A 9,705-nucleotide genomic window follows, 5' to 3' on the forward strand; every position below is an offset into this window, starting at 1 on the left:
GAGCTAAGCTATGGGTACCCAAAGGTATATAGTGTGGTATAAAGGACACTGGAGACTGAGAAGCAGGGAGGTTGGGAGGGGAGTGAGGGATAAAAAACCACACATGGGGCACCACATACACTACTCAGGTGACGGGTGCACTAAAACCTCGGACTTTGCCACTGTCCAATTCATCCCTGTAACCAAAAACTATGTATACCCCTAGCGCTATTGAAATAAATATGATAATAATTACATAATAAAAATAGCCACCTCCCTAGGTTGTTTTATGTTCCATCAGCATTCTTATTGTCATCCTCATTTAATTACCCAGGCTGTACCCTCTCCCTCATTCCAGCCCCCTCCAATTAAATCAGTCACCAAGACCTATGGCGCTGACCTCTGATTTTTGGGCCTTTTTCCCACCCCCTCCTTTATCCCCATGGCCACTGCCTTTGCTCAGGCCGAATCTCCTCCTCTCTCCATATCTCACAGCAATTCTCCTCTCATTTGTTCTCCCTATCTGCATCAACTATACTGTCCTCCCTCTTTCTCTGTGGCAAATCTGATCATAGCACTGTGTTACAGTGAACCCCAGGTTTCTCTTCAAATAATCGGTATGTCAGTATGTCCAGCTCTCTTATTATTTAAATCTCTATTTTAAAGTTTAACTTCCTTGTAATTCCAGTAAACAGCCTTCTCCACCGGTTCATCAGTAGTTCACATCTGCTCCCCTTACCCCTTACACCCCCTCCTCCATCCTGACTCATCCCGGTCACCTAATCACCCCAGCTACCTGCTCTGACACGCCCATAACCGTCCTTCCCACAAAAACACCCACCCTGCCACTCCAGCTTGGACCCTGGCTCTTTTTAAAATAGCCAATCACGATTAGTCTACTTTGTGCGGTCTAATGGTAGCCAATAGGGGACGACGACACAGCAGTAGGGATGACCCCCGTCAGGCATAAGTACCGCTTCCCCGCTTGTCCAAGCATGCGGTGGCCATCATTCCTCCATCATGTGTCCTGCACCCTTCTATAGAAGTAAACTGCCTTGCTGAGAGGACATATCTTCCAGTGTTATTTCTTTTGCGTCATTGAAATTTTACTTATTAACAACCCCTTTGTTTAAAAGACTCCTGTTGCCTTCAGGACAAATCCCAAGGGCTTCAGCAGGACTTAAAAGATCCTCCTCGAGGGGCCAGGCTCTATGGATCCCCTCAGCCTCATGTCGTCACCCACTTCACCCTGGGTTCCAGCAACCCCAAAGCACTTTCAGTAACTGAGGTAGTGAGGTGGGTGCTCTCCCTCTCACAGCCTCCTCCTCTTACCCAGGCCCTGGGCCTGGGGTGAGGAATCAGGGTTCAGCTCCAGATTCCTTCTTAGATGTCTCCCTGTGCCCCCTCCACAGCCTGAGGTGTGCCCTTCCTCTGAATACCACCCCCCTCAGACATTAGCATATGGGATTGTCCCTGTTTCCTCAATCGTCCTTCTACTACCACAAGCAGTGTGTGACTCGAGAGCACAAACAGTATAGTGAGTCCTCCCTTCACACCATCGATTGGTTCTTGGAAGCGTATTCCTGGTCACGAAAACATCACAGAGCTTCTATATGAAGACCAAAACACTTCCAATATTAAACACCGAAATAAATGTGAGCTATACAGATATTTAAGGATCATGAATAAAAACAGGTGAGATAATTATTTACCCACTTATGACAGGTTAGGGCCTTGGGCGACCAGAGCCTGTCCCAGCAACTCAGGGTACAGGTGGGAACCAGCACTGGACAAGATGCCATTCCATTGCAGAGTGCACACTCACATGCACGCCCACACTCACTCAGGTCGGGGACAAACACACTCCAATTCACCTAACATGCACATGTTTGAGATGCAGAAGGAAACCACAGTACCTGGAGAAAACTCTTGCGGACGTGAGATAATATGCAAATTCCACGGACAGTGACCCCAGCCAGTAATCATTTTCTTTTCTTTCTCTCTCACTTTATTTATTTATTTTTGAGACAATGTCTCACTCTGCTGCCGAGGCGGGAGTGCAGTGGCACGATCGTAGCTCACTGCAGCCTCCATCTCCTGGGCTCAAAAGATCCTTCCTTTCCCCCCTGATCAACATGATAATGAAATGATGTTGAATGAAACAACATTATTCAAGAACCTGCTGTATTTCTAGATTCACTCTGTCCTCTGCATCTAAAACAGGCCTAACACTTAGGATATCTTTGCAAATGCTTATTAAAGGAATCGACAGCATTCATCCGAGTTTAGCTATGACAACGCTGCTGAAGAACAGATGCACCTGGACACAATCACTGCTTGTCATCACCCAGAAGAGCATGTATTATTTGCACAACACATTGCAGGAAGACTTAGAAATTCTTTGTTTGGGTTGTGTTATCAGCCACAAAAAAAATAAATCTTTCTTCAGCATCCCATGAGCAACCCAGGGCAACTCCCTACTGGCAAGGCGGGGTTTCTCAGCCAGGCACACTGACATTTTGAGTTAAATTCTTTGTGGTGGGGGCTGTGCACTGCGGGATATTGAGAGCATTGCTGGCCTCCACCTATGAGATGCCAGTAGAACTGTCTCCAGTTGGGACAGCAAAAAATGTCTCTGTACTTTGCCAAAGCTCCCCTGTTGTGGGGCAGGCTGGGGGCAGGAGAAAGGATCAATGCTGGTTAACTAAAGACAGAACAGCAGCCTGGAAGTCCAGGCTTTGACACCAGGCAGACGTGATTGGCATCTGCTGTCAGCTACTGTCTGGCCCGGTCACTAACTTCTCTGGGCCTTGGTGTCAGGGATGTACCCCCAGGCAGGCCATGAGAATGATCCCTTCTGGGAGCCGATAATGAGAGGGTGCATTGGAGAGAATTTTAAAACAATAATATTAGCTAAAAATCAGTTTGTTTCTTACTATTATGAGACAGCAATTGTAAACAATGTCACTCGAAGATTGCTCCTCCTGCTCCCAACCCTGGTCTCTCTCCTCTCTTGTTTCATGTCTTCATCTTCAAATTAGGGATTTAGGAGTGCTCATTTTTCACATATGGCACACAAAGTCCTCGGTAGCTTTTGATTCTCTAAATTTAGAAGCAGTAGGTGGCACATGTCACCAGTGTACACTGTGCATTCCTGGAGGCATCAAACACACCCACTAGGAAAGAGGATGAGATACAAAGTTACCTGCCCCCTCATCTCCACCCCACTATTTGGAAGCCCAGGAGGTACCTCATCCCTGAAGTCAACAGGCTTGACCCTTCCTAGTCTAGAATGGCCCCCACAGTGTCAGGGGAGAGGGTAGGATAGGAAGGGGATGTTAGAAAAGTCCGACATTAACAAGTCAGGGTGTCCTGGCACACCACTTAATAAAAAAGTGTAGGCAAACCTACTCTGTATTTGCGTGTGCCTGTGCGTGTTTGGGAAGAGAGAGAAGAGATTGATTGGTTTCTGGAAAGATGTTCATCAAATTATGAATAACTTATGGGATTTGAGGGTATTTTCATTTTTACTTTATACCTTACAGATTTGTAAAATGAATTCATTTACATTTTAATAAAATAAATGATACAAGAAATTTATCATTTATTTTATTAAATGATTCTTTTTTTTGAGATGGAGTCTTGCTCTGTTGCCCAGGCTGCAGTGCAGTGGCGCAGTCTCGGCTCACTGCAACCTCCGACTCCCAGGTTCAAGCGATTCTCCGGCATCAGCCTCCCAAGTAGCTGGGACTATAGGTGTGCACCACCACACCCAGCTAATTTTTGTATTTTTAGTAGAGATGGGGTTTCACCATGTTGATCAGGCTGGTCTCAAACTCCTGACTTTGTGATTTGACCGCCTCTGCCTCCCAAAGTGCCAGGATTACAGGCATAAGCCACCATGCCCTGTCTTAAATGATTTTTTTTTTTTAAATAAAAAAGGACATAGAGAAAGGATAGAGAAAGTAGAGCAGAGATGAGGCCAGGAAGGAACCAAGGTAGAGACAGGAAAACTGGAAATAGTGGGTGAGAAGGGCCTGGGTGTTGGCAGAGGGTAGCATGCCCTGGGAGTCACCTCCTGGCAAGGACTGTGCTGCTCAGGCTGCCAAGGTCCTGCCGGTTTCTCAGCAGCTTCCCAGCTGCCCTGCCTGTGCTGTGTACCCTCTGGATTTCCTTGCATAATGGGGTGGCCATGCAGGGTGGAGGCAGAGTGACCGAAACAGAGGCACAAAGGGAAAAAACAAGAAGACAAGGTCCAGGGTCCTCAACCAACACAATCAGAAGGAAAGCTCTTCGAGGCAGTCTTTGGAAGGACTCTCTCTGGGTTCTCCTCTTCCCCTCTCTGGTCTTCACTCATAGGACAGCTTAATCTCTCTCTCTCTCTCCCTGTCACTCACATACAACAACAACAACACACACACACACACACACACACACACGGCGAGTTGGGGTTCCAGCTCAGTGTGTGTGTGTGTGTGTGTGTGTGTGTGTGTGTGTGAGAGAGAGAGAGAGAGAGAGAGAGAGAGAGAGAGTAGGGTCTCCTGGGGAAGGAAGGTCAGCCAAACTACTATAATTATTCCAGGGAACATGACTCCCTGCCAGAAGAACTAAAATCACAGCTCTCCTGCCTGGCTCTTTCCTTTGGGCAATAATGGCCACAAACCTTTTGCTACAGAGGAAGTGTGACTGCTACAGGTGGTGTGGCAATTCTAGAGCCTCCACAGTTGGATCTGCTGTCCTTGGCGCATCCAGGGCCTGTGCTAGGCCCACCCAAGGGCTCCTCCCAGTCTCTCTGCCCCCCATCCTAGGAACCAACGTCAATCCCTTTTGATTCCCAAAGCCTTAAAGTGTCAGAACCAAACCACCTAGTCCCATTGTACAGATAAGAACACCAAGGCCCAGAGAGCACAGGCACTTGGCTAAAGTCACAAAGATGAGAGAAGGATGGAAGTCCAGTTCTCTTGCAGGTTGGCTTTCTGACACCCCAAAGCACCCCTTTCCTCTAGAGCTGCCCCTAGAGCATCCCCTGAAGAACTCCTCTGTTTCCCAAACCTGCCCCAGGAGGCTGGGGGTGGGGGGAGCTGGAGGTTTCCTGTCTGGGCTGAGAGTGAAAGGGCTAAAAGAAAGAACAAGGAAGGAGCAGCCAGCAGCCACAAAAGGCTTCAAAGGGCTCGGGCCTCTGCCAAACTGGCTGTGCACAGCCCAGTGGAGCCTGCCCCCACCCTGCGGCCAAGACCATTCATTCTCTCTCTCCCTCCCAGAAGCATTAGGAGACCAGGGCCTGGGAGGAAGCTTCCCTGCAACCCCAGGTCCTGCCACCCAAGGCGTGAGCTCTGGGAATGTGTCCCGCCTCCTGCCACAGCCCCAGCAGGCAGCAGGCAAAGCAGGCCAACTCCCGACCTGCCTGCAGCCTGGAGCAGGATTTTGACTCAGCTGTGGCTCTCGGGGTTGGAAGAAGTGTGGATCATAGACAGAGACACTAAGGCCCAAGGAAGGGCCAGAGAGTGGCAAAGACTGCAGTGTCCACGTGGTGACGATCTTTTCCTGTAGGTCCCTCCTGACGGCAGAAGCCACCTATAACTTGAAGTCTCTATTGGCGAAGGGAAGAGACAGAAAAGATGGAGGGAAAGGCAAGCTCCCAGGCTCCCTGTTGGCATAGGTGACATTTTGGGGAAAACAGGCTTATGCACTGTGGGGAGATTCGATTCGGAACCAGGGCTGAGTCTAAGGCTGGGATCTGTGCGGCTGAGATCTGTGCTCACTTCGAGGTTTCTGTGCTTGCCTTGACGGCTCTTGCGCCCTGGGATCCGTAAACCCCAAGGTTGGTGCGCCCTGCGGTCGCCATGCCCCTCGGATTCTTTTCAGGGCACCTCCCATCTGGCACCTGGAGCTCCCGAGTGCGCGCGCCGGGGGAGAGCTGTGCCCCCCGCGGAATCCGTGCGCTCCAGCTCGGGGTTCCCGGGTTCGGCGCCCGTTAGTCGGCACCGGGCGCCCGGTGTCTGCGGGGCTGCCTGGAGATGCAACTGACCTTGGCGGGCATCAGAATGATGAGTGGCAGCAGCAGGAGCGGGGTGACGAACAAGATCACGAAGGACTTGAACTTGGCGACATAGCTCAGCGCCGAGGCCATCGCGCGGAAGGGAGACTGACGGGAGAGACGAGTGAGGGGCAGTTAGAGGCGCCGCGGGCTTAAGAAGGGGCCGCAGTCCGCGGGGATTGGGGAGGGGGCGGTGACAACTCCGCCCCCCACGGTGGGGCCTCCCCGCGGCCCTGGGGGCGGGGCCACCCTTGGGGTCGGTGGGACGCGCCTGCCCCCAATTCTGCCACCCGGCGGCGGCAGGAGGCCTCTTTGGACTCCAGCGCTTCGGGCCAGCCCTCTAGGGGCAGCCTGGGCCCTAGCACCTCGCGCTCTCCAGGCCTCTGCTGCGCTGCCGGGGTAGAAGTGCGCCCCGGGGCTGCCCAGCCGGGCGTTTCGGTCACTGATGCTGCCAGCTTTGTCGTAAGGCTCCCTCCCGCGTCCCCACCTGCTCTTTCTTGGGCTCTGAAGGGCCCTAGATGAAAACCTCTGTAGGCCTCTGGGTCTCTCAGGTTTCTCTCCTGGATCTCCCTCTCCTTTTCACGTCCTTACTTCTGCCCCTACCATGCCTCTCCCCAAGGTGTCCCCGCGCGCCCCGCGCCCTCCGCACCGCGGGCCTCGCTTCCCCGTCTCCCCTGGCTTCCTCGCCGCGCCTGCCCCACTCCAGGTGCAGGATCCCTTTTCCTCCTCACGCCCCCTTCGGCCTGGAGCTCCTGGGCGATTGCAGGGGAAGCGAGCCCACTGTCCTCCGCGGTCCCGGCGGCTCTCGCGCTCCAGTGGACACCGTGCCCCGCTGACACCAGGCGGGCAGATGCGGGCGCGCGTCTTGGAGGGGCCTCACTGAGCCCCAGCAGCCGCAGCTGCCCGTCCGACCCAGGTCGCTATTGTCATTTTTTACAGAGGAAAACGGAGGTCTAGAGAGGAAGGGACACTACTAAGGCGACTCTGAGACAGTCACCCATATGTTCATTCAGCCCGCCAGGCAACATACAGGTACCGAGGGCCTCTTCTCCATTAGGCCCTGTTTTGGGCACTGGAGACACACGGATGCAAAGATATCCCCACCTCTGCGATTTTCTTCTTTCCTCTCTTCTGCCTGCCTTCTCATTCTGCAGCTTCCTTTCAGGAAGTCTCATCTTTGCTGGTGGCTTAGCCACAGCCTGCCCCTTAGTCATAATCACCCTCGGCTTTCCACTCAGCCATGATGCCAGAGTCCCAGATTTCCTTATATCCAACCTTCTGCAGACTGGACGTGTCTCAGTCCGGAAAACTCAACACATCCTGAATCAAGCTCATGAGTCCCTTCCTGTGACCTGCACCCAAGGACACACATTCCTCCAAACCCCTTCTTCAATTGCCTCCCTCATGCCCCCTCTCTAATTCTCATTCATAGAACCCTGGGTTTTCCTCTTTCCTCTTTTCACCAGGGCACTCAGCATAATTTGTACCTCTTATATTTATTGGTGTAATTTTTATTTTTTATTTTTTTTAAAGTAAAATAAAAATATAAAATAAAAATAATTGACAAATAATTGTCTATATTTATGAAGTACCATGTGATTTTTCAGTGTATGTATAATTGTGGCAGGATCAAATCAGGCTAATGAGCATATTCATCACTCAAATATTTATCAAATATTTCATTTCTTTGTGGTGACAACATTTAAAATATCTTATAGCTTTTTAAAAATATATGATGCATTATTATGATGTCATTTCTATCTACTGTCTGCTTTATTCATCACTGCCTATCCAGCTAGCACCTTTCCCAGTGCCTGACCCAGGGTGTGCACTCAAACCTTTTTCTCTGGGATGAATGAATGAGAGCAAGTAAACATCTTCAGTTATTATTATTTTTTTAACTTTACTTAAGTTCTGGGATACATGCCCTGAATGTGCAGGTTTGTTACATAGGTATACACATGCCATGGTGGTTTGCTCCACCTATCAACCTGATATCTAGGTTTTAAGTCCCATATGCATTAGGTATTTGTCCTAATGCTCTCCCTCCCCTTGCCCCCCAGCCCCTGACAGCCCCCAGTGTGTGATGTCCCCCTCCCTGTGTCCACCATGTGTTCTCATTGTTCGACTCCAACTTATAAGTGAGAACATTCAGTGTTTGGTTTCCTGTTCCTGTGTTAGTATGCTGAGAATGATGACTTCCAGCTTCATCCATGTCCCTGCAAAGGACATGAGCTCATTATTTTTTGTGACTGCATTATATTCCATGGTATATATGTGCCACATTTTCGTTATCCAGTCAATCACGATGGGCATTCGGGTTGGTTTTAAGTCTTTGCTATTGTAATTAGTGCTGCAATAAACATATGTGTGCATGTGTCTTTATAGCAGAATGATTTATAATCCTTTGGGTATATACGCAGTAATGGGATTGCTGGGTCAAATGATATTTCTGATTCTAGATCCTTGAGGAATCACCACACTGTCTTCCACAATGGTTGAACTAATTTACACTCCCACCAACAGTGTAAAAGTACAACTTCAGTTCTTAATACAACTGCTTCTGAGAGGATTCACCGGAGCACGGACTCTGAGGCTAGTCTGCCTGGGCTTATATGCTGCCGTAGCTCATCCTGGCTGTGTGCCTCAGACAAGTTGCCCTCTCTGAGCTTATCCTGTCATAAATGTAGATAGCAGCACCAACTTTGATTTTAAACAGCTGTTTTGGAGATTATATGAGTTCATGCTCAGAGTGTAGATGGGAACCCTCTGTACTATTTTGTAACACCTGGTGAGTCAAACTATTTTAAAATAAAAATCATTTTTAATTTGTGACAAATAAAAAACATACCTCAGACTGATGAATCCAATTCTTCCCAGCTATATTTTATGGCTGATATTAGTATCTGAGAAAATTGTGATACTAGGCTAGGCATCATGGCTCACATCTGTAATCCCAGCACTTTGGGAGGCCAAGGTAGGCGTATCACTTGAGTTCAAGAGTTCAAGACTAGCATGGGCACCATGATGAGACCCCCATCTCTACTAAAAATACCAAAAAATTAACCGGGTGTTGTGAGAGGGTCGCTTGAGCCCAGCGGTCGGAGGTTGCAGTGAGCTGTGATTGCTCATTATGATGAGATTATGACATCCAGACAAGCCAAGGAATACAGCAGGTGACTAGGATTTTCTCAGATTTTGGATACTTTTCATTTGTATCTCACTTACTCAAACTTAAGTAAGTTTATTTGCACTTACTTGGGCTTAAAGAGGTATGTGAGTATTCCTATGGACAGAGCTGCTCCCTTGGTCGCTAGAGTAGTCTTATTAGTTTATCCCCATATTTTAACTTGAGAACACTGGTTTATTTGTAAACAAGCTTTGGTTGTTAAAAAGGCAGGTCCCGGATGTTGTCAATAGAAGAGAGTATTGGTCGGCATTCCTGGGTTGGACTTACAACCACCATATTTACGGGGTGCTGCAAATCAGCTGGGAGTCCATGGTTTGGCAACTCTGCTCCAGGCTGTGGGTAGATGGTGGGCAGTTCCACGGCCTTCTGGTTCTGCACTGTGGATGGACTTCACCCAGACTGAGGAAGCAGAGGCTCTTGGGGACATGTTATTCTCATGGCAGGAGCCAAGAGTGGGAATTCGCAGTACCTCAAAAAGCTTCTGCTCAGGGACAGTGTG

At 49.4% G+C, this 9,705-nt stretch overlaps 1 protein-coding gene and 1 long non-coding RNA gene across 15 annotated transcripts in view; one reads left to right on the plus strand and one right to left on the minus strand.

Moving 5' to 3' along the window:
• SLC13A5 (solute carrier family 13 member 5) overlaps nucleotides 1-6,142 on the minus strand; it is a 31,556-nt gene extending 25,414 nt beyond the window's left edge. For all 14 annotated transcript variants that reach the window (XM_035299737.3, XM_078372836.1, XM_078372829.1 and 11 more), the window contains exon 1: nucleotides 6,008-6,142. Coding sequence is in view for 10 of the 14 variants with exons in the window: in XM_078372836.1 (XP_078228962.1) it covers nucleotides 6,008-6,109 (102 nt within the window). In the remaining 4 variants the exon portion in view is untranslated. The remainder of the gene's footprint in view (nucleotides 1-6,007) is intronic.
• Nucleotides 5,956-7,573, plus strand: LOC103790882 (uncharacterized). Its single transcript, XR_001909721.4, has 3 exons — nucleotides 5,956-6,140; nucleotides 6,956-7,048; nucleotides 7,301-7,573. It is a non-coding gene; the product is annotated as an uncharacterized LOC103790882 (long non-coding RNA).
• Nucleotides 7,574-9,705: the final 2,132 nt, after the last annotated feature.

Source organism: Callithrix jacchus, chromosome 5, assembly GCF_049354715.1.
Source record: "Callithrix jacchus isolate 240 chromosome 5, calJac240_pri, whole genome shotgun sequence".
Classification (NCBI taxonomy): Eukaryota; Metazoa; Chordata; class Mammalia; order Primates; family Cebidae; genus Callithrix; species Callithrix jacchus.